The sequence below is a fragment of the Carassius gibelio genome, chromosome B7 (genome assembly GCF_023724105.1).
Source record: "Carassius gibelio isolate Cgi1373 ecotype wild population from Czech Republic chromosome B7, carGib1.2-hapl.c, whole genome shotgun sequence".
In the NCBI taxonomy this organism is placed as follows: domain Eukaryota; kingdom Metazoa; phylum Chordata; class Actinopteri; order Cypriniformes; family Cyprinidae; genus Carassius; species Carassius gibelio.
Window position 1 is genome coordinate 2,336,627 of NC_068402.1, and position 25,416 is coordinate 2,362,042.

General features: G+C 41.7%; 4 protein-coding genes across 10 annotated transcripts in view; 2 read left to right on the top strand and 2 right to left on the bottom strand.

Annotated features, from left to right (window-relative positions):
* Nucleotides 1-25,416, top strand: part of LOC127962242 (lysophospholipid acyltransferase LPCAT4) — a 75,095-nt gene that overhangs the window by 13,430 nt on the left and 36,249 nt on the right. The window lies entirely within an intron of this gene.
* LOC127962282 (H/ACA ribonucleoprotein complex subunit 3) overlaps nucleotides 1-25,416 on the top strand; it is a 78,904-nt gene that overhangs the window by 6,489 nt on the left and 46,999 nt on the right. The window lies entirely within an intron of this gene.
* On the bottom strand, nucleotides 7,968-9,845 carry LOC127962255 (macrophage mannose receptor 1-like). Of its 2 annotated transcripts, XM_052561803.1 has the most exons (4): nucleotides 9,809-9,845; nucleotides 9,363-9,716; nucleotides 8,530-8,871; nucleotides 7,968-8,381 (listed from the first exon to the last, which is right to left on the bottom strand). In XM_052561803.1, the coding sequence occupies exons 1-4, from the start codon at nucleotides 9,843-9,845 to the stop codon at nucleotides 8,020-8,022; spliced, it is 1,095 nt and encodes a 364-aa protein (XP_052417763.1). In that variant the 3' UTR covers nucleotides 7,968-8,019. The 2 variants fall into 2 exon arrangements, with proteins under 2 accessions (XP_052417763.1, XP_052417764.1); XM_052561804.1 differs by lacking the exon at nucleotides 8,530-8,871.
* LOC127962254 (macrophage mannose receptor 1-like) lies at nucleotides 23,081-25,261 on the bottom strand. Its single transcript, XM_052561802.1, has 4 exons — nucleotides 25,213-25,261; nucleotides 24,764-25,120; nucleotides 23,934-24,290; nucleotides 23,081-23,768 (listed from the first exon to the last, which is right to left on the bottom strand). Exons 1-4 carry the CDS (start codon nucleotides 25,247-25,249, stop codon nucleotides 23,404-23,406), a joined length of 1,116 nt encoding a protein of 371 aa, XP_052417762.1. The 5' UTR covers nucleotides 25,250-25,261; the 3' UTR covers nucleotides 23,081-23,403.

Here is a 25,416-nt window from a genome sequence, read left to right on the forward strand (position 1 = left end):
GCAAGGTGGGACTAGCCTCAGCCTCAAAAACCCCTCAACAGCGCATCAGGTTTACCATTCTTAGAAACGGGGCGATAAGAAATGGTAAACCTGAAATGTCCAAAAAAATAATGCCCAGCGATCCTGCCTAGAATTTATTCTCTTGGCGATGCAAATGTACTCGAGATTCTTATGATCAGTCCAAATGATAAATGGCAAAACTGCTCCAACAAAACTGCCCCAACTCCCGCCTCAGACACATCCACCTCCACAGTGAACTGACGGGATGGGTCAGGGGACGTTAAAATGGGGGCCGAAATAAATCGACTCTTAAGGCTGTCAAACACAGCTTGGACCTGCGACGACCAACAGAATTGTTTCTCTGTGGAGGTGAGATCAGTCAGAGGAAGGGTGATCTGGTTAAAGTTCTGAATGAACCTCCTGTAAAAATTTGCAAACCCGAAAATGCGCTGGTCCACGCACCCCACTATCTGGGGTGGGCCAATCAGCAACTGCCTTTTCCTTGGTGAGATCCATTCGGATACCCTCAGACGAGAGAATAAATCCCAGGAACGGAACGGACTGTGAGTGAAACTCACACTTCTCAAACTTGACCAATAAACGATTCTCCAGCTGGAGCACTCGCAAACATGCTGGACATGATCATGCTCATTCTGGGAAAAGACAGGATGTCATCGATGTAAACAAAAACAAACCGATCGACCATGTCTTGGAGCACGTTGTTGTCGAGCCCATGAAAGACCGCCGGGGAGCTGGAAAGCCCAAACGTCACAAATAAATATTCAAAATGCCCTGTATGGGTGTTAAAAGTGGTCTTCCATTCATCCCCCTCCCTAATCCGAACCAAGTGATAAGCAAAAGGATAAAGATTCTTAACCGTGATGTCATTCAACCCTCGATAGTCAATACAGGGGGCACAACCATCCATTCTTCTTCTCCACGAAGAAGAACCCCGCCCCGGCTGGAGAGGAAGAGGGACGGATAATGCCTGCTACCAGAGAATCATGTATATACCTCTCATTGGCCTCCCTCTCCGGACCCGACAGAGAGTAAATACACTCCTTAGGTGAAAAAGTGGCTGTCGTTCGGGCTGTGTGGATGCAGAGATGAATCTCAGTACTTCCTGAAAACTGCTCTCAAATCATGGTAAGCCTCCGGGACATCGGCCAGGTTGACCAGCTCCTCCTGCAGCACAGAATGAGAGAAGACTGGGGAAAATGCAGCTCCCAAACACTGAGCTAAACAGAAAGGGTTCCAAGCCAAAATAGAACCACGGGCCAAATCGATATGAGGGTTATGTTTAACCAACCAGGTGTGACCCAACACCACTGGAGCTGTGGGCGAGTGAACAAGGTGAAATCTAATCTCCTTGGTATGATTACCAGACAAAGATAATGTGACAAACTGGGTGGTGTAAGTAATATTAGTAAGATGGGTGCCACAAAGGGGTCCTGGCAGAAATAGGTTTGGCCAGCGCAATGGCCAAAATCCCCAGACGTGTTGCCAATCTGGAATCCATGAAGTCGCCCTCCGCTCCAGAGTCAATGCCGAAACCTGGAAAACAGCTACCCCAAACTGTACTGAAGCCTGAACTCTGAGCGACTACCAGGTGGCAGTCGAGTTGTAGTGACACTCACTTTGCACCCTCCCTTGATTGTAAAGCGTCACCCCGCCCCGCCACAGGGCACGCCACTACCACATGACCCGCCTCGCTGCAGTACAGACACAGCTGATTATCCAGGCGATGGCGTTGCTTTCCTATGGTCAGCCGTGCTCTCTCAATCTGCATAGTCTCCTCCTCCGGGAGGATGCAGCGTTGAGATATCGTGTCACATGTTGCTCCAAACGCATGTTTGACAGACATCACATGATGTGTTCATGGGGAATGCCCTCTCTTGGGTGCCAAGAACGGAGGGCAAACCGGTCGTCAAGCTGAATGGCGAGGTCCATAAGCTCATCCAAGCCAGAGAATAGATCTTGTCCTGCTCACCTAGGCCGTGAAGGAAGTGATCCCAGAGAGCCTTCTCATTACATCCGCAGGACACGGCGAGCATGCAGAATTGAATGGAGTAACCAGACACTGGCTGCTCTCCTTACTGAAGCAGCGACAATGCTCGTGCTGCTTCAATTCCATGTGCAGAGCGATCAAACACCTTGCACAACTGCTTCAAGAATGCCTCAAACAACACACAACAGTCATGCTTGCTGTCCCACTTTGGCCGTTCCACACTCTCTCGCTTGACTTACCAAGAGAGTGACGACGAAGCTACCCTGGATTGCTACGTTGGGAAACAGGAAGGCTGGAGAGTGAAAGTCAGTGAGCACTGGGACAGAAATGACTGACATGAGTTGGGCTCACTATGTAGTATGGAGCCGGAGGATTAAGCCGCAGTTCTGCATGGTGAGGAAAAAGCAGTGTCAGGACCGGGCTAGACAGAGGACTCAGATGCAGAGTAGTGAAATGGAGAATCTTTTTGTCACGGTTGGTAAACCGTGATCTCTGTGTTTTGCACTTTGTGGTGAAGTCTGTGTGTTTCGCGTCTGCACTGATTATTTTGTGGGCTTCTGCGTTAATTGTCATCAGCAGCAGCTGTCACTCATCACTCTCTCCCTATATAATGGCTTGTCTCTCGTCTTGTGTTTGTGAGAGCATTGTTTCATGTTGGTAACTGTTCTTTGCTTCTGTGTTGTTCTGCATTTGGATGTCCGTGCCTTCCCCCGGAACCTCATCTCTTCGCACCTTCACAAGCATCACCACTTACCTTCGGCTCGATTCCCCACAGTTCCTGTGCCATCCTCTCCTGCTGCCAACTCTCCACCACCATCTGGATTGCTCACCGCCTTTACCATCTTGGATTGTCATCTTCCCAGCGTTGTTTGTATTCTTGTTTGTTTTGTTTTGTTTTCATTAAATATTGTTCATACTCACACGTTTCCAGCTTCTCCTTCACCCAGTCGTCACAGAACGCTCTCACCAAAAATGGAAGCAGCGAGCACCACCTCTTTATCTGACTTTATCCACCACTGCAGCAACCGTATGGATCAGCAGCAGGTGAGCATCACTAACACCGGACGCGCTTTCCAAGCGCTGGTGGCACAGGTGTCCTAGCTCACCCAGCAGATCCACCAGCTCACCTCTCCCACTGCGCCCATCGCACCGCCTGCACCGCCCGTCCCCCGGGAGACCTCCCAGAATCACTTCCGATCAGAGCTGTGACTTCCGGCGCCAGAAAACTATTCCGACTCGAGTCACTTTTCTTTGGACTCGAGTCCAACTCGAGACTCCATTCTCTGGACTCTTGACTCGACTTGGACTCGTGGACTGATGACTCGTACTTGGACTCGGACTCTAGGATATATAAAATTGGACTTGAACAGTCATTACGTTGTTTTTGACTAAAAATGTTATAAAAAATGTTTTGTGCCCAAGACTGGCCGGGATCTATTCTTTTCCCTCACAGACACTGCTACCGCTCGCTCTCTTTGCTTCACAACACACTCACTGACGTCACTCACTTTACTTTCACCTTACATTCAAACGCACTCACGCTAAATCACTCGGTCACTCACACACAAACGCTCTCTCTCTCTCTCTCTCTCTCACACACACTCACACTCATTGTAATATGCACGTTTCTTTTTTTCGCCAAGTGTAATTCTGTAATACAGTGTTAAAGGATTAGTTCACACAAAAATGAACATTTCCCAATCATTTACTCCTCCCAATGCCTTCCAGGATATCCATGGCGTTTTTTCTTAAATTGTGTTTTTTAAGGAAAACATTTCAGGATGTTTTCTTCATATAATGGACTTCAATGCCTACCAACACAAGTTGGTTGCTATTGTTTCCTCAAAAAAAAAAAAATATGGGACTTGAGACTCGACTCGGACTCGAACTCTGGTAATGGTGACTCGACTTGGACTCGACTCAGACTCTTCTTTGGTGACTCGGACTTGGACTCGAACACTGAGACTCGAGACTCGACTCGGACTCGACAGTTGGTGACTCGACTACAACACTGGACCTACATCAAGGGACCTCCTCTGTCACGGATTACTCCATCCAGTTCCGTACCCTGGCGGCCGCGTGCCAGTGGAACGAGACGGCGCAGTGGGACCGATTCCTGCATGGGCTGGCCGACCGTGTTCAGAAGAAGATCTACCTCCTCGAGCTGCCCCCCACACTCAACGGTCTCATTGACCTAGCCCTGCGAGTTGATGCCCGGATTAATAGTCTGGGTACACAGACCAGTCCTACATGCCATCCCATCTCTCCGGGAAGGGGCCGCTCAAGTCGAGAGAATGCGGTCGGTCCCATCGACGACCACGAACCCATGCAGGTGGGTAGAGCTCGGCTGTCCTGGAGAGAGAGAGAGCGGAGGAGGTCCCAAGGACTGTGTTTGTACTGCGGAGGCTCAGGACATACCATCTATTCCTGCCCGGTAAAAGAGCCAGCCTGGTAGTAAAAATGAGGCTACTATCAGGTGTGATCTCCGCTGGGATGTCCTCAACAACATCATCGACTCTCCTTCCGGTGAAACTGGGGTGGGAGAATCACACACACGACTGTCATGCCCTTCTGGACTCTGGAGCCGAAGGTATTTTCATCGACTCACTCCTTGCACGTCACCTGAACATAGGGTCCCTTCCTAGGGTATATCGCCTCGTCCGAGGGAATATGTATGGACCCTGACAAGGTTAAGGCTGTGATAGATTGGTCATCTCCAGATTCCCGTAAGGCCCTACAGCGGTTTCTGGGGTTTGCCAATTTCTATCGGCATTTTATTCGCAATTTCAGCCAACTAGCCTCACCTCTAACGGCCTTGACCTCCCCCAGTACTCCGTTCAGATGGTCGGACGCAGCTGAGACTGCGTTCACTAACCTCAAAAGCCGCTTTGTTTCGGCTCCCATCCTTGTGGCCCCTGACCCCACACGGCAGTTCGTGGTGGAGGTCAACGCATCAGAGGTGGGGGTAGCAGCAGTATTGTCCCAACGTGCTGCCTCGGACGATAAGGTACATCCTTGTGCGTTTTTTTCCCATCGTTTATCTCCTGCTGAATGCAATTTTGAATTTAGTAACAGAGAATTGTTGGCCGTCAAATTAGCTTTAGAGGATTGGCGTCACTGGCTGGAAGGCTCAGGGTACCTTTCATTGTTTGGACCGATCATAAGAATTTAGAATACATTAGAACTGCCAAAAGACTCAATTCCAGGCAAGCTCGGTGGGCACTTTTTTCGGTCGCTTTGATTTTACTTTATCGTACCGCCCGGCTTCCAAAAATGTCAAACCCGATTCTTTATCACATCTTTTTGATCCCTCCGCCCGCCCGGTGACTCCCGAGTGAATTTTACCTGAGAAAGTAGTGGTCTCAGCACTCGTATGGGAGGTTGAGTCGAAGGTCAAGACGGCCTTAGAAGGGGTAATGCCTCCGCCCGGTTGTCCACCGAACCGTTTATTTGCGCCTCAAACTACCTCAGCGTACAGGAGGATACATCCCGCCTTTCATGTGTCCAAAATTAAACCCGTGTTTTATGCACGTATTAATCCACCTACTCTGGTTCCCCCGCCGCCGCGTCTCGTAGATGAGGAACTCACTATGACAGACAGAAAGGCAGAGACATATAAGGGAGTGGGGAAACGAGTGACAGGTGGGAAAGAATCAGCTCGTAATCTGCACAACCCAGCCAAGATCAGGGCTGATTGCCCAGACCACCAGCTACGAACACACAGGACAAATAATATTATTTTTTCTTCAAGATTCTTTGATCAATAGAAAAATCAAAAGTTCTACGTTTATCTGAGAGAAAAAACAAACAAAAACAACAAAAAAAACTTTTGTAACATTATACACTATACCATTCAAAAGCTTGGAGTCAGTATAATTTTTCTTTTTATTTAATATTATTTTTTAATATATTCTTTTTTTGGGGGGTTCCTTTCTTTATTTAGAAAGGATGCTTTAAATTGATCCAAAAGTATGGTGAAGACATTTATACTGTAATGTTATAAGATTTAATAAATGCTGTTCTCCTGAGATTTATATTCTTCAAAGAAACCTGGAAAAAATATACTCATATGTTTTCAACATAATACATATTGCATTTATTTTGAGCAGCTAATCAGAATATTGGGATGATTTTTGAAGGATGTGACTGGTGTATTGATGCTAAACATTCAGCTTTGAAGTTACAGGAATAAATTACATTTTAAAATATATAAAAATTGTTGTTTTTCACGGAAGTTCTAAGCGGCCATGCATTATAATTTTTTTTCCTTTTTGTTTTCTCGTTATAACGACTTAATTTTCTCGTTATCTCGACATAACGAAAGTTGTTTTCTCGTTAAAATGACTTATTTTTCTTGTTATCTCGACATAATGAAAGTTTGTTTTCTCGTTATAATGACATGACAGTTTTACTGTTGCTATAGTAAAGAACTCAACTTTGACAGGCATCTGATGGACAACCATGCACGTGCTCTTACTGTAGCCTATATTACAGCAAATTTTGCTTCGCCTAGGTAATAACATCTTCAATACTGTACATAAATAAAGGCTGATCAATCACTGTTGATTTTTCCATAGACAGTACAACAAACGTTTTGTTTTGTTATTAACATGTTTAAATGGCAACACCGTGCCATTAGAGCTGCTTGGATTAAACTCACTTTTAATTTTCCCTTTATTTTAAATAAAATGATATATAATTTATAATTTGTAGTATTATATGATGTGGGAGATATCATGTGTGTTACAAGCATCTGTTTGAAAAGAGCGTTCATGTGTACGTGTAGTGTATGTATGTGTGTGTGAGTGTGTGTGTGTGTGTGTGTGTGTGTGTGTGTGTGTAGAAAAAAAAAATGATTACAACATTATAGAACAAAACTGAATTAAATTAGCCTATGGATTTTACATATACATCACATTTCTCATCAATATGGTTAAAAATAATGATTAGTAATAAGGAAAAGAAGCACATCAGCCTACATCGTTAAATCCCGTCCTACTGTAGATAAACAGAACATCTCCGCTTATTAATCATGTGGCTAAAAGAAGCACAAATAAAGATATAGGTGCAAACAGAATACAGTGACGTCAACCTTGGTTTTGATAAGCAGTTATTTTATGACACAGAACGCGTTGGTGAAACTCATATCTAGCAGGAACTTAATACACAAAATAATCATATTGATTCAAGCATTTAACATTTATGAATTAATTAAATGTCAGTAAAGAACAAGACTGCACAAATTATATCGATGACAAGGAAGGTCCGCGTACAGGAAAATGGATAATATATTAAGGTCTATAGTGCCACCTGCTGGTGCAGTTTTGTAACTTCTTAGAGAAAATTAAGTCGTTATTACGAGAAAACGAACTTCGTTTTGTCGAGATAACGAGAAAATTAAGTCGTTATAACGAGAAAACGAACTTCGTTATGTCGAGATAACGAGAAATCTAAGTCGTTATAACGAGAAAACTAGAAGAAAGAAATTATAATGCATGGCCGCTTAGAACTTCCGTAGTTTTTGCTGTTCTTTGGCACAAATAAATGCAGGCTTAGTGAACAGTAGAGACTTCTTTAAAACTTTGACTGGTCGCATAATTTACAATTTCACTGTGATATCAGAGGAACATCAGGAAAGAGTCAGGAGACAAACATATCGGCAGCAGATGAGTTTATTTGAGCTGATGTTTTGTTTGGATCAAACACAAGATTTTATACCCAAACTTCATTTCTGATTTTCTATGAATAATCAGATTTCATTTCTGCTGAGAAACAAGTAATTTTTTAAGAGCTGCTGCTCATAGAATCACATCAAACCAGTCACTTAATATACTAATATATGATTAAAGAGACCACACCAGACATATATTATTTTAGTGTTTTACACATCTAAAGAATATTAAACAATGCTGTTAAGAGCACATTATTCCATGATAATTCAAATACAGAAAGACTTCTGGCAACTTCAACATGAAAGAAAATCAGAAAGACAGAGAAAAGATTCTTTACTCTTAATATCTGCTGCAGATGAAGTTGAGTTTGTGAGACTCAGGAAGACTGATCCAGCGCTGATCTCCTCCAGACTGAACTGCTCCAGATCTCACTGTGTGTTCACAGTCCTCCTCTGATGTGCCGTTCCCTGGAGCCCAGTTCTGATAGCACACGGTATCTTCACTCACCCAGAACCAGATGCCCACAGTGCAGGAGTGACGTAAACCCAACCACACCTCCGCAGTAGACGCCAGTTTAACCACGTTCATCACACGACGCTGCATCTCTTCTGAATGAACCGAGACCAGATCCACATGATGCTGTCTGCAGTATCTCAGAGCTTCAGACCACGTCACATTCTCTCTGATCACAATCAGTTTATCTGGAAACCAAACCAAGCACAAGCAGAAACTAGAGAGAGACTGATCTAAAACAACATGCAGAACAAACACTGGGGATGAATGTAGAGTGAACTTTAAGAGATCTGGAGGTGATGATGGAGTGTGTGTGTTTAGTGAAGATCTACTCACCTTCATAACACACAAAAGGATATTGATTGGTGCAAGAGACGTCAAACCATTTTCTCTGAGCATTAAGAGCTGTACAGTTTTCATTTCCTCCCCAATTATTAGGTTCACCAGTGTTCCAGTCTCTGAATGAAGAGTCACTCTGATCTGACCACTGCCATGAGTCTCTGAACAGACCGATCCAGATCCATAATCCAGATGAGTTATTATGACTAATGAACCGTTCAACCTGTTGATTCTCGTTCTGGTTCCTCACACTGACCAGGTCAATGTGATTCTTTCTGCAGTAACTCTGAGCGTCTCTCCAACTCTTCAGCTGATCGACTAAGACAAGTTCTGTGTTTGCTTTTAGAAAAAAATAGAAGATTGATGAATCATTTTGTTTATTATTCTTATGTTGATTTATGGTATGTAGCTGAACAGAAGCAGCGATGGAAACATCAGAAACATGTCATTCAACTTGAGCTGCTTCTGAAGCTAGTGATATATTGAATATTCAAAATTTATTCACGATTATTTTAAAGATGAAACATATTTAACATGAAGTTACATCTGGGAACATCCTGATTATTATAAACTCTTTTTGTTTGTCCATTATTTTTGCTTATATGTGTCTCTATAACACTGGATTAAGACACAAAGAGTCGGATGAGAGAATGATCAAACAGAGGACATTGTTACACTGCAGCTAAAATGTTGAAAAGTCCTAGAAACATTTACTTGGTCAGTAGATTAGTTATTTAGAAATTAATGAAAATTACAATACATTACAATCATTTTTTTAAATGTACATCTATAAATAAATTGTTGTTGTCATTGTAAATATCTATACTCACTGTTGTTGCAGATGAAATATCGTTCATCACTACATGGCAAATCCTCAAATTTTCCATTTGACATCATACCACAATAACTGGTTTCTGGTTGTCCAAGAGCCCAGTTCAGATAGAGCGCAGGTTCACCTGAAGACCACTGCCATTCATCACGACCCGTCTTCTGCAGCCCAATCCAGATATCCTGAACACTTGAATCATTCACACTCTTCTTCAGCTCGTTCGTGTCGTTCATGTTGTCAGCGGTGGCCAGATCTGTGTATTTCTCTCTGCAGTATCTCTGAGCTTCAGTCCAGGTCTTCTTCTCATTTATAAAGTGATACTGACGCTGAACACATTCAGATACGGAGCAGAGAGCTGTGAAAGAGAGACGCTGCTTTAATGCTTTTCATAACAGGATCAAACCTAATGAAACTAGAAATCATGAATAAAACCACAAACACACTCACCAAAGAGAAGAAGAATGAAATACAGAGTCTGGTCCATTTCTGAAGATAAAAGATGTTAGAAAACTCAGATGTTAAATATTCACTGATTCATTTTTTGGTGTAAAACATGAACAGAATATAATATATATATATATATATATATATATATATATATATATATATATATATATATATATATATATATATATATAATCTCAAAGTCTAATTCTAGTTAAAGAATGAACTTATGAGTTATTCTTACTTTAGCGGTCGTGTTTCTGTCCTGAGTCTGATGAGTCTCTTATTCAGCATCACATTATTTGTTTACTAGTCTAAAAAAAAACCTATTTCGTATTCACTTCCTCTATATTTGTGTATTGGTCCATCTCTTTCCATTAATTTCCATACTTACATCTGTGTCAGTCAGTATCAGTCAATATGAAAATGAACCTTATTTAACAGAATTACATACTTATGAACATTATTTACATTTTGACACTTAAAACTAATTGGCTATTATAATATTATAGCTTCATTCAGTTAGAAATGCATTTTTATTTTACTGTTGAGTCACTTTTAGATGGTGCTTTTTAAAACAAACAACCCACAGATGATCTGACTGATGAGGGCTGAGATCATTAGTGAAGAAGGTGATACTGACAGCCTTTAAAACCTCTGTTTGAGGATCCAGTGTGTGAGATGAAAGAAGATCTGTGACTATTGTGAGAAAGGTTTTAGAAATTAAAAGAAAAGACAAGACGATTCTTGCCCTTCTTTTTCCTCTTCAGAGCCGAGGCCTCTGCTGGTGAAGATGAGACACAGCAGACATGAGCAACACAGACCAGTCTCCATTAATCTGCTCATATTGTGTATTTATAACCCTGAGGTCCATTTATAATGTTAGAAAAGACTCTCATCATCCAGAATACAATACCATCATCTGCTTCTGTTTCAGAATAAATGTGTCTGATGTTCTCTGTCTAGATACTCAATCTAGATACTAGACTGTGATTGAATTGAATACAAAGATTTAGATTTCATCTCAAAATTCTAATAGTTTAGTTTCCTACTCCTGCCGTTTATTGTATTTTTTTTGTTTGTTTATGAAACATGAATATATGTTTGCATGTAAACACATCCTCATTCATTTGTTTATGTCCACAGCACATTTAGACGTTCAGGGTGGACAGTATTTGCATCTCTGACGTAAAACAGAAGCATAAACAATGAATGTTATTCTTTCAGTTACATGTGATTAAATGTCAGTCAGTCTTATAATTTATTCATTTTATTGCAGAAAAGTTAGATTGTAAATATGTTTCAATTCAGTATATAATTACTCAATATATAAGTTAGTTAAGACAATAAAATTCCCAGTGCCTTTCACGTCAGCATATTGATGCCAAGGATTTGTATTTAAAGCAATGAAGAACCTGCACATCGAAAATTGACCAAAAGGTATATCCTGTGTGTCAGAAAGTAAGGCCAAGGGGTCCTGACAAAGCCTCAATATGTGACGAGCTGGGAGTGAGAATGTGTAGGGATACAGCATGCTGCTGTATATCTGTTAAGCCTCAGTTTTTATTGTGAATCACAATACAGTCATTTATTTATTGACTGATTTAGTAAAAACCAATCAGATTTAATACTATTTAATTCAACAAGGTAGCTTTGTTCATTATTTTGCAGTGTTAATTTGCCATAGTTTCTTCTTTTAAAGTTGCTTTTTTCAAGAGTGCACTGGGACAGAGCTGTATGTGGCACCCTTCTTAGTTATAAAGTTATGTATATTGATTTCGATTTTTTATTTTTATTTTAATGACCACACAGCCAAGCTGGTGGAATTTGTTTTAGTAAAGCTGTTTGGTACAGGTTCCAGCATTACATTAAACAAACAATAAACATATAAAATAAAATAACATACATATACATACAGACACATTGATACATAATAATACATAAAGGGTCATGCTTAATCCACAGTCCTCGGCGTTCAGAGTTCAAAAAGTTTATTGCTATTGGGATGAAACTATTTTTGAAGCGAGTTATTCTGGAGGATATTGTCCTGTAACGCCTCCAGAGGGCAGTAGCTGGAAGGCGTAGTGTGCAGGGTGGGTGATATCAGAAATTATTTTGTGGGCTCTGCGTAGTGTCCGTTTGTGGTAGAGTGATTCAAGGGATGGTAGGGGTGAACCAATAACTTTGGATGCTCTGTTGATGATGCATTGTAATTTCTTCCTGGAAAGTGTGTCAAGACTGCCAAACCAAACTGTGATGGATGTGGATGAGGATGCTTTCAACGATGGCCGTATAGAAGCGAGCAGGAGATGAAACCTTACTCTGAACTTCTTAAGCTGTCGGAGATGGAAAAGACTTTGCTGGGCTTTTTTGTAGATATGATCTGTGTTGATTTTCCATTTGAGGTTGTTGCTGATATGGGTCCCAAGGAATTTGAATGAATCAATGATGGAAATGGGTTCACCTTCAATGAGCACTGGTGTTTTGGGGGATGGCTGACGTCTTAGGTCGATGAGTTCTTTTGTTTTTGATGTAATGAGTAGGAGATCATGGTCTGTACCAGAGGTGGGACAAAGTCATTGTTATGCAAGTCACAAGTAAGTTGTCTTTGCCCTCGAGTCCCGAGTCAAGTCGAGTCAAAGATGAGGCAAGTCTCAAGTCGAGTCCAAAGTCTACCATTTTAGTTTCGAGTCATTTCAAGTCCTCTTACCACAGAAATAAAATGTATACAAATGATGTATGTCTGTAAGATTTGTATTTATTTGAACCTCATTTATACAATGACATTAATAAAATACAGAAAAAAAAAACTGAAAATTTAAATTTTCACAAAAAAATGTTGGTATTTCAACAGCATATTGCACTAGCCTGTTTTTGTCTCATGTGTGGTGGAGAGACTGAGATATACATTTGTGTTTATCCGTCTAGCAGCAAGGTAGAAATGGTACTTTAAAATGGACGTTGACATGATGTTGGCGAGGTTTTCCATCTGAGTGTGCTACACTCATGTATCTCATATAATCCAAGTTCAAAAATCCCTATTTTTGTTAGCATGAACCAGCAAGGGAGACATGCGTTTACTGTCTCGTTGATACAATATGGTACATCCGATAAGGTGTTTAGCATTCATTCAAACTTACCTTTCTTTGTGCAACTTCAGGTGTCGTACGTCACCTGTAGGAGAAAAAAATCAATCCGTGTCGATGGTTTTGCAATCCGTCCCCTCAGTTTATAAACCGTACTCACGAATTCATAAACTGTTCCCTCGGTTTAACAAATCCAATCCGTGCGCTTAGATTTTGTTAACCATACCCTCGGTTTTTGAATCCGTACCCACAAATTCATTATCCGTGCGCGCGCTTTCGCAATCCGTTCCCACGGATCTGTACTCACGGATTCATGCAGCAAGCTCCTAAGTGTTAACAGTTTTATTGAATATAATTATGTGGAATAGGTTTAATAATAATAAAAGAATAATCTTATAATAGCACTTGATTATTATTGTACAATAAACCTGGCATTGTGACTAACTCTGGAGTAATTTTGTCCTCTGTTGTAAATTGTTTTAGATAAAAGATTCTCATGCATAACCTGTATAATAATATATAATAATGATAAAAAAAGTTATTTTTATAATTTTAATTTGTAGGCTAAATAAATGAGTACAAGAAAATAATTCATGAATTGCTTTATTTTTAAATTACCTTTGACAGTTTTGGAAATGCTTGTGTACAATTCTTTCTGAACATGATTTATTTTTGTGATTTTATTATACTAAGCTCCAACCACCCCACCCCACCCCACCTGCCAGAGTTAGATGCATGTTTCACTGTTAATGTTATTATTAAATAATGAGGCCAAAAATAACATTGCACTCAGTTAGAGAGAAAAGGAATGAAAACATAACCGGCATATTATTTGTTTTGTATTGCTTTTTACCCTTATTTTCTTTACCGTTTATTTTTTTGGCCATAAAACACAGGCGGTTGTGTCTTATCCTATTGGTGATTAATGTAAAATAAATGCTAAAAAGAAGACTATTTTGTGAACTGTTGATAAACAGAAATGAATCTGCCGGTGGGGGCGGAGCTACAAATGCGTGTCAGTTTACAAATCCGAGGGAACGGATTGCGAAAGCGTGCGCACGGATTATGAATTCGTATACGTATTCAAAAACAGAGGGTACGGTTTACAAAATCTGAGCGCACGGATTGGGAATTCGTGGGCACGGTTTGCTAATCCGTGGGTACGATTTGTTAAACCGAGGGAACAGTTAATGAATTTCTGAGGAACGGTTTATAAACTGAGGGGACGGATTGGCAAAACCGTCACCACGGATTGATTTTTTTCTCCTACAGGTGACGTGCGGGGCTCCGTAATACGGAGAGCGGCGCGCGGCCATGTGAACATTTCCCCCCCCCCAGGTTTTCATGGGAAGTAGCAAGTCTTCTCGAGTCAAACGGCGCAAGTCCAAGTGAAGTCATGAGTCATTGATGTTAAAGTCCAAGTCGAGTTGCAAGTCTTTGTACATTTTGTCGAGTCGAGTCTGAAGTAATCAAATTCATGACTCGAGTCTGACTCGAGTCCAAGTCACACGACTCGAGTCCACACCTCTGGTCTGTTCACCAGGTCACTGCTTGGTTGATCTGTGCACGGTATTCAGTTTCTTGGTTTTTTGGTGATGAATCCTATGATGGTTGTATCGTCCGCATATTTGTATAGGACGACAGAACTATGGTGTGATGTGAGCTGGTTTGTGTAGAGAGAGAGCCAGGGTGAGAGAACACAACCTTGAGGTGCGCCTGTACTGTGGAACAGAGGGGAGGATGTATAATTGTTAATCTTTACCTTCTATTGCCTGTTCCAGAGAAAACTGTGAATCCAGTGACAGATGCATGGGTCGATATTCATGTCCAGTAATATATTAAAAAGTTTGGCGGGGTTTATTGTATTGAATGCAGAACTGAAATCCATTAACAGGATGCGGGCATATGTATTTGCGGACTCAAGGTGGTTCAGTAAGTGATGAATTGCTAAGTTGACGGTGTCCTCAACTGACCTGTTGGCTCTGTATGCAAATTGGAATGGGTCCATGAGGGGGGTGGTGACAGTTTTTAGGTGATTGAGTATGATGCGCTCGAATGATTTCATGAATGCTGATGTCAAGGCAATAGGTCTGTAATCATTGAGGCAGGAGATGGTCTTGGTCTTAGGAACCGGAATGATAATGGATTCGTTGAAGCACTTGGGTACTAAGTTTTGACAGAGGGAGGTACTGAAAATGTCGGCAAAGACCCCAGCCAGTTCTGCAGCGCAGTGGTGGAGAACAGTGGGGCTGATGTTGTCTGGACCGGGGGCTTTATTCCTCTTAAGTCCCCTGAAGGTGCTCCTCACCTCCTCCTTGTAAATGGTAAAAGGGGGGGAGAGTTGATCAGAGAGCTGATCATAGCCGTCAGGTATGGGGGTGGGTTTCTTTTTGTAATTTGTCATGTCTTGAAGTTTTTTCCAGATAAATCGTGTATCATTAGTGGTGATTTGTTCTTCTAGTTTAGTAGCATAATTGGATTTAGCTCTTCTTATTGCAGATCTCAGTTTGTATTTGGAAGCCATATATTGTTCTTTGTTTCCGGATAGATGAGCTGCATTTTTCTCCTTTCTTAACTGTGTAATATCTACATTTACATTTACATTTAATCATTTAGCAGACGCCTTTATCCAAGGGACTTACAAATGAGAACAATAGAAGCAGTCAAGTCAACAAGAGAACAACAACAACAGTATACAAGTGCCATGACAAGTCTCAGTTAGTCTAGTATAGAACGCATAGCCAGGTTTTTTTTTTTTTTATATAAATGAAAAGACAAGAAAAGGAAAAGTTCTAGTGTTAGTTGGTTAAGTGCAGGCGAAACAGTTGAGTCTTTAGATGTTTCTTGAAAATGAGTAAAGACTCGGCTGTACGAATTGAGATTGGAAGGTCATTCCACCAGCTGAGCACAGTCCAGGAAAAGGTCCATGAGAGTGATTTTGAACTTCTTTGGGATGGTACCACAAGGCGTCATTCACTTGCAGAGCGCAAACTTCTGGAGGTCACATAAGATTGAACCAGTGAGTTTAGGTAAGTTGGTGCCGTGCCAGTGGTCATCTTGTAGGCTAGCATCAGTACCTTGAATTTGATGCGAGCAGCTACTGGTAGCCAGTGAAACCTGATGAGGAGAGGAGTAACGTGAGCTTTTTTTGGCTCATTGAAGACAACCCTGGCTGCTGCATTCGGGATCATCGTCTTTTCCGAAATGCGAGCAGCTACCGTCGGGTCATCTGGTTGGAATGAGAAGTAGAGTTGGGTGTCATCAGCGTAGCAGTGCTAAGAAAAGCCATGCTTCTGAATGACAGATCCTAATGATGTCATGTAGATGGAGAAGAGAAGTGGTCAAAGTACTGAGCCTTGAGGAACCCCAGTAGCAAGGTGGTGTGACTTTGAAACATCACCCCTCCAAGACACACTGAAGGATCTGTCAGAGAGGTAGGACTTAACCCACAGGAGTGCTGTTCCAGAGATGCCCATCTTTCTGAGGGTGGACAGGAGAATCTGGTGATTAACAGTGTCATAAGCAGCAGAAAGGTCCAGTAAGATGAGTACTGAGGATTTTTAAGCTACTCTTGCTAGTCGCATGTTCCAGAGTGAAGAGAGGAATTGATTATGTGAGTAAGCGAAGGTATGACTGAAGAAGAGATCACTTGAAGGAGGTGAGTGGGGATTGGATCAAGTGGACAAGTAGTAGGATGACTGGACAGGAGAAGTTTGGAGACGTCCATCTCTGAGAGTAGGGAGAAGGAGGAGAAAGAGTGTGCGTCGGTCATTGTGACGTTGTCCTCAGTCTGCGGTGTGGAGAATTGGTCACTGATGGATCTTGTCTTATTTGTGAAGAAAACTGCAAAGTCGTCCACTGTAAGAGTCGATGGAGGAGGTGGTGGCGGCGGATCAAGAAGAGAAGAGAAAGTCTTGAGGAGTGTCCGAGCATCACAACAGCTGTTAATTTTGTTGTGGTAGTAGAATGTTTTAGCCGTGAAGACATTTGCATAGAAGGAAGAGAGGAGAGACTGATACACACTGAGGTCGGTAGAGTTTCATGATTTCTGCCATTTCCTCTCTGCAGCCCTGAGTTTAAAGCGATGTTGACGGAGAACCTCGGATAGCCAGAGGGCAGGTGGGGCGGTGCGTGCTGGTCTAGACAACAGTGGGCAAAAGTTGCCCAAGCAAGATGTTAAAGTGGAGCAAAGAGTGTCAGTAGCGCTGTTCGTGTCCAGAGCAGAAAACTGAGAGAGTGCAGGAAGCGAGGATGAAACCACAGAAGATAGGCGATATGGAGAGAGTGAGCGTAGGTTCCGTCGAAAGGTGACCTGCGTTGGAGTGTGAGGCACTTCAGGAGTAAGTGCTAGGTTAGCAGTAATGAGGAAGTGGTCTGAGGTGTGCAGTGGAGCAACTGAAGAGTTGTCCACAGAGCAACAGCGCATGTAGATGAGGTCCAGTTGGTTGCCTGATTTGTGAGTCGCTGTAGTAGACACTAGCTTGAGGTCAAATGAGGTGAGCAGAGTTTTGAAGTCAGCAGCCCGGGGGTTTTCTAGGTGGATGTTGAAGTCACCAAGCAGTACCAGAGGAATACCATCTTCTGGAAAGTTTGATAGCAGCACATCCAACTCCTCCAAGAAGTTTCCCAATTGACCTGGGGGACGATAAATGACCACAAAGTGGATTTTAACAGGGTGGGTTACAGTAATGGCATGTGATTCAAATAAACCAGTACCTGTAGGTGATGGCTGAAGATCAAATTTCCATTCTTTTGATATAAGGAGACCCGTACCTCCACCCCTCCCAGTGGTACGAGGAGTGTGGGAACACTGAAATTAGTGGAGAGGGCTGCAGGGGTGGCAGTATCTTCGGGTTTGATCCAAGTCTCTGTCAGTGCCATGAGGTTGAAACCGGAATGTTAACTGCAGACTGACAGTTCCAGAGACCAACTGGAATAGAGAGCATAGTAGTAGAGGTCAGAGGGACAGGCCGTAGGTTTGTCAGACAGACCTTCCTGCGACGTACATAGCGTGCTCTCTGAGTGTTAGTAGTGATAGTAGAGATCTGAAAGCACACAGTGACTATAAGTGTAAGAGATGTTTGAGAACAAGCTATACAAAAAAGTAAGATGAGAAAAGCAATACTCAAGTACCCTGTCGGTGTCCTTGCTCGGTGGAATCGCGCAGGTAGAGTCGATTGTCTTAACACTCGTCGGGCTTCACACAAGGAGGATTCACACAAGGGCTGCCACGACCGCTGCTGCGGTGAACCTAGCGGTTTTGTATTTGCCTGATTACCTGTGATTGAAGTCAGCTGGCCACGCCTCACTATTTAGCAGAACTAAACCGGGCAGCACCACTTTCAGCACGTATTTACCAGGGTAAGACACACACAATTTAAACCAAAAACTTTCCTAGTAATGATGATCACCCAGTAGTCTAATGAGAAAACAAGACAAAACACTCACAAGCTGCTGTCCTTCTCTGTAGCTCGACTGTACAGAGTGTACATATCTCGACTGTACATATCTTTGAATTTTGATGGTGACTTGGAGGATTCAACTTTTTGTCTGTATTGTGGAATTAGCAGCAGCATTGCGTGGTCGGACCTGCCCAGCGGAGCCCTGGTAATATAGCATTGGTCCAGCGTGTTGGTCCCTCTGCTAGGACAGGCTACCTACTGATGGTAGCCGGGGAGCTCAGATGACAGATTAGTCTGGATAAAGTCCCCGAGGACAATGACTGCTGCGTCCGAGTGTATATTTTCCACTGAGGAAACGTAGTTGGCTAACTCGGCTATGGTGGTAATAGCGTTAGCCTCAGGTGGAATGTACACACAGATCATGATTAATGATGTGAACTCCCGTGGGAGAAATGATGGTCTGCATTTAACAGTGAGGTATTCCAGGTGAGGTGAGCATACATGGATGGGTTCTGTAGAATTAGTACACCAGCGTTCATTGATCATTATGCAAATACCACCGCCTTTAGACTTGTGCGATAGTTTGGGTGATCTATCGGCACGGTGTAATGTGAAACCTGGAAGTGTTACCGCTTGGTCAGGTACTGATTGATCCAGCCAGGTCTCTGTCAGGCAGATGGCAGAGCAGTCACTGTAGTCTTTGTTAGTTTGTAACATAAGTTGTTTGAGTTCATCCATTTTGTGCCGGAGGGATCTAACCTTTGACAGCAAAAGGGCTGGGAGCGGTGGCCGGTGAGGGCATTCAACAACACTCCATTGATACGTACTATTGGTTAAAAAATCCACCAACCAACGCACAATGTTTAAATCTAAATGAAAATTATCTCTCAATTTATTTGCCAAGATAAAAGGCTGAACACAATTAAAAGCAGAAAAAAAATCAACAAATAGCAAACCTACATGATTCTTTTTTCCTTCCAAATGTCTTAAAATCATATTCAGTAGGGTACAAGTGGCGTCATCAACTCCTCTACCAGATCTACAGGCCTATAATCTTTAAGAGAAGGAGACCACAATTGCATCTTTCCATAGACGAGGGACTTTACATTTTTTTAATGATTCATTAAAAATAAATGAATAAATCTCGGAAAGCTGCTCTGCACAATTCTTCAACAGCCTACCAGCAATATGATCAGGGCCTGGGCTTTTCCCAAACTTAACCTGACCAAAACAACTACGTAAATCAGCCTTACTAATTTGACTAAATTTAACAGTAGAATTCTGAGTCACTGAATTCCCACAATAATCAGATAAATCTTTTGAAAAATCATGATTATCAAAACTTGTGTAAAAATAGTTAAAATCATCAGCTAATTCATGATCAGATTTCCCTCCTGAAGTAATAAATTTATTCTTCTGTTTAATTCTAATTATAGACTTTACTCCATCGCAGGCTACATGAGACTTCCCATTTGTAAACATAGTTTCTATCTTTTCCTTATACCGTAATTTTGCTAATTTCACCTCATTTCTAACTAGTTTGTTAGCCTCTTTGCACTGAATACTATCACCTTGTTTAAAATAAATATTCCTTTGATTAATGAGTTGTTGACATGTTTAGTGATCCAAGGCTTATTATTCAGAAAAACTATACAAGGTTTCTTTTGAATTACCAAATCTTCGCAAAATACAATATAATTAGTCACAGTTTCAGTAAGATCGTCTACATCACTACACTCCGATGTGAACAGTTCCCAATCGGTACATTCAAAGCATCCCCTCAACTCTTCAATTGAGTCTTCAGACCACACAGGAACCTCTCCATGGCCTCCCTCTCTGGACCCGACAGAGAGTAAAGACGCTCCTTGGATGGAAAAGTGCCAGGCAACAGGTCTATCACACAGTCGTACGGGCGGTGCAGAGGCAGAGATGAAGCTCAGGACTTACTGATAACTGGTCTCAAATCATGGTAAGACTCTGGTACATCCGCCAGGTTGACCAGCTCCTCCTGCAACACAGAATGAGACAAGACTGGGGAAAAAAAGCATCCAAACACTGAGCTAAAGAGAAAGGGCTCCAAGCCAAAATAGAACCAGGGGCCCAATCAATATGGGGGTTATATTTAACCAACCATGTGAGAACCAAACACCACTGGAGCGGTGGGCGAGTGGATAAGGTGAAATCTAATCACAGACACAGACTGCAGGGGAAGCCGAGAAAGCCCCCTGCACTGTCACAGTACCCCCCCACCTCAGGAACGCCTGACAAATAGTCTGCGGGTGATATCCGAAGTATAGGCTCGCAGTCGATCCCAGCTGTCGACAGAACTCTGACCAAAACCAAACTGGACAAACTGGGGCGCCCTGTCAGAAACCACATTCACCAGGAGACCATGAATATGGAAAATGTGATCTAAGACAATAGTCGCTATCTACCTCGCTGAAAGCAATTTGGGGAGGGAAATAAAATGGACCGCCTTTGAGAACCTGTCCACCACAGTGAGAACTACCGTCTTGCCAATAGACGGAGGCAAGCCCGCAACAAAGTCCATCACTATGTGTGACCAGGGTCGCGAAGGAACCGACAACGGCTGGAGTAGCCCTGCTGGGGGTCGAATGGATCCCTTGCCCGCAGGACAAATCGGACAGGCCGACACAAACAGTTGAGCATCCCGCGCCATGGACTGCCACCAAAACTGCTGCTCGGCATGATTACCAGACAAAGTTAATGTGACAAACTGGGTGGTGTAAGTAATATTTGTAAGATGGGTGCCACAAAGGCGTCGTGGCAGAAATAGGTTCGACCAGTGGTTAAGTGTGGCGGGAGGGTGTGGTTTAGTGAAGTCTGCAGCGGGAGAGAGAATCAGGAGATGAGCGGTAAGTGAGTGGTTTGGGCAAAAATTATCATCACCTGTTTCACGTTCTAGTAATTGGTGTGGAGAGAGTATAAAACGCCAGGAGAAACGGATGCAAGCGAGAGAGAGACGGACTGCTGACCCGAACCGGAGACGGAAAACCGGAAGGAGTAAACCGGAAGTGCTACTGAGCGTGTCAGAATAAGAGTCCCCGTTTGGGTGTTTGTAACTTTCTTTATTTTCTACATTTACATTTATCCAAAGCGACTTACAATTGCTAAATATGTCAGAGGTCGCACTCCTCTTAAGCCGGTTAAGTGGAGGTTAAGTGTCTTGCTCAGGGACACATTGGTGTCTCACAGTGGATTCAAACCCAGGTCTCTCCGACCAATGGCATGCGTCTTATCCACTGCGCCATCACCACCCCATTTTCTGTTAAATAAATACGTCAGCAGTCCAGCCGACCCCTTTGTCCTCTTCCTTGCCACACACAAACTTACTACATTAAGGTACCAAGACAGAGCAATGCACTGTGTGTACTGTAAGAAAGAAAACAAGAAGGTATGTGGTTTAAAAGATGGCAAGTAAAATAAAAAGCACATCTGTATGCAATACAGTTTCATTATTGTTCATTATTATCCAGAGCGGCTTACTATAAATAATTTGTGTGACCAAATCATGTTTTGCACCAGTAACTGGAAAAGTTAGTAGCGCAAGTGCCACCAGTGGAAAAGGTTAGTGTAGTTCCCTGTACATATAAGAGAGTGGGGGAATGAGCGACAGGTGGGAAAGAGTCAGCTTGTGATCTTCGCACCCCCACCATGATCAGCGCTGACTGCCCAGATCACGAGCTACCGAACAGACAGGACAACACAGACAGAGGTGGGACCCGTGACTATCACAGTGTCTGGTTTGTGTATCCCTGGGTGTCCACTAGAGGTCCATATCGTCACACAACTTCAGTTCTGCAATTCACACTAGCCTTTATCTGGACTAATCACTGTTCATTGCACACAGCTGTTCCCACTCACATTGTTTGCAACTGTCTATATATACCCTGTTTGTTTCTGTCATTTTCATGGAGTCCTTGGTTTATGTCACCCAGTATTTCGTGTTCCCTGGTTTTGGTCATGTTTCTTGTTTTGGACTGTTTACCTGGATTTTGACCTGTGCCTGGCTTATTTATGATTCTGGATTTACCCCAACAGACACTGCGTTTTGGATCTACCTATTTGTGTGCGTTCCATCACAGTGACAAGCAGTAATATTGTGAAATAATTATTTGAAATAACTGCTTTCTATTTTAATATCTGTTAAACTGTAGTATATTTCTGTGCAGCTGTATTTTCAGAATCATTTTTCCCCCAGACTTCAGTGTCACACGATCTTCAGAAATCATTCCAATATTTATCATCATCATCATTATAGAAATTAATACTTTTATTTAGAAAGGATGCTTTATATTGATCCAAAATTATGGTGAAGACATTTATACTGTAATGTTAAAAGATTTAATAAATGCTGTTCTCCTGAGATTTATATTATTCAAAGAAACCTGGAAAAAAAATATACTCTTATGTTTTCAACATAATACATACTGCATGTATCTTGAGCAGCTAATCAGAATATTGGGATGATTTTTGAAGGATGTGACTGGTGTATTGATGCTAAACATTCAGCTTTGAAATTACAGGAATAAATTACATTTTAAAATATATTAAAATAGTTGTTTTTGCTGTTCTTTGGCACAAATAAATGCAGGCTTAGTGTACGGAAGAGACTTCTTTAAAATGTTTGACTCGTTGCATAATTTACAATCTCACTGTGATATCAGAGGAACATCAGGAAAGAGTCAGGAGACAAACATATCGGCTGAAGATGAATTTATTTGAGCTGATATTCTGTTTGGATCAAACAGAAGATTTTATACCCAAACTTCATTTCTGATTTTCTATGAATAATTATATTTCATTTCTGCTGAGAAACAAGTCATTTTTACAAGAGCTGCTGCTCACAGAATCACATCAAACCAGTCACTTAATATATTAATATATGATCAGCGCAAAATAAAAAAAAAGAGACCACACCGGATATACAGAGAGATTCCTAAAACACAGACATATATTATTTTAGTGTTTTAGACATCTAAAGAATATTAAACATTGCTGTTAAGAGCACATTATTCCATTATAATTCAAATACAGAAAGACTTCTAGCAGCTTTAACATGAAAGAAAATCAGAAAGATTCTTTACTCTTAATATCTGCTGCAGATGAAGTTGAGTTTGTGAGTCTCAGGAAGACTGATCCAGCGCTGATCTCCTCCAGACTGAACTGCTCCAGATCTCACTGTGTGTTCACAGTCCTCCTCTGATGTGCCGTTCCCTGGAGCCCAGTTCTGATAGCACACCGTATCTCCACTCACCCAGAACCAGATGCCCACAGTGCAGGAGTGACGTAAACCCAACCACACCTCTGCAGTAGACACATGTTTAACCACGTTCATCACACGACGCTGCATCTCTTCTGAATGAACCGAGACCAGATCCACATGATTCTGTCTGCAGTATCTCAGAGCTTCAGACCACGTCACATTCTCTCGGATCACAATCAGTTCAGGATCTGCAGATAAACCAAGCACAAGCAGAAACTAGAGAGAGACTGATCAAAAACAACATGCAGAACAAACACTGGGGATGAATTTGTCATGTCAGACATGTAGAGTGAACTTGAAGAGATCTGGAGGTGATGATGGAGTGTGTGTGTGTTTAGTGAAGATCTACTCACCTTCATAACACACAAAAGGATATCGATTGGTGCAAGAGACGTCATTCCATTTTCTCTGAGCATTAAGAGCTGTACAGTTTTCATTTCCTCCAGCATTATTAGGTTCAACAGTGTCCCAGTCTCTGAATGAAGAGTCACTCTGATCTGACCACTGCCATGAGTCTCTGACTCTGAACAGACCGATCCAGATCTGTGATCCTGATAACTGTCTGTCACTATTATTACTAATGATCTGCTGAACCTGTTGATTCTCGTTCTGGTTCCTCACACTGACCAGATCAATGTGATTCTGTCTGCAGTAACTCTGAGCGTCTCTCCAACTCTTCGGCTGATCGACAAAGACAAGTCCTGTGTTTGCTTTAAGAAAAAAATAGAAGATTGATGATTCAGTTTGTTCATTATTCTCATGCTGCTTTATGGTTTGTATCTGAACAGAAGCAGCGATGGAAACATCAGAAACATGTCATTCAGCTTGAGCTGCTTCTGAAGCTAGTGATATATTGAATATTCAAAATTTATTCAGGATTATTTTAAAGATGAAACATATTTAACATGAAGTAACACCTGGGAACATCATGATTATTATAAACTCTTTCTGTTTGTCCATTATTTTTGCTTATATGTCTCTCTATAACACTGGATTCAGACACATGAGAGAATGATCAAACAGAGGACATTGTTACACTGCAGATAAAATGTTGAAAAGTCCCAGAAACGTTAGTTAGATTAGTTATTTAGAAATTAATGAAAATTACAATACATTACAATCATTTTTTTAAATGTACATCTATAAATGAAGTGTTGTTATAATTGTAAATATCTACACTCACTGTTGTTGCAGATGAAATATCGTTCATCACTACATGGCAAATCCTCAAATTTTCCCTTTGTCATCATAGCACAATAATCTCTGCCTTCTGGTTGTCCAGGAGCCCAGTTCAGATAGAGCGCAGGTTCACCTGAAGACCAGTGCCATTCATCAAGACCCGTCTTCTTCAGCCCAATCCAGATATCCTGAACACTTGAATCATTCACACTCTTCTTCAGCTCGTTCGTGTCGTTCATGTTGTCAGCGGTGGCCAGATCTGTGTATTTCTCTCTGCAGTATCTCTGAGCTTCAGTCCAGGTCTTCTTCTCATTTATAAAGTGATACTGACGCTGAACACATTCAGATACGGAGCAGAGAGCTGTGAAAGAGAGACGCTGCTTTAATGCTTTTCATAACAGGATCAAACCTAATGAAACTATAAATCATGAATAAAACCACAAACACACTCACCAATGAGAAGAAGAATGAAATACAGAGTCTGGTCCATTTCTGAAGATAAAAGATATCAAAAACTCAGATGTTAAATATTCACTGATTAATTTTGGTGTTAAACATGAACAGAATATATATATATATATATATATATATATATATATATATATATATAATATAATCTCAAAGTCTAATTCTAGTTAAAGAATGAACTTGTTGAAT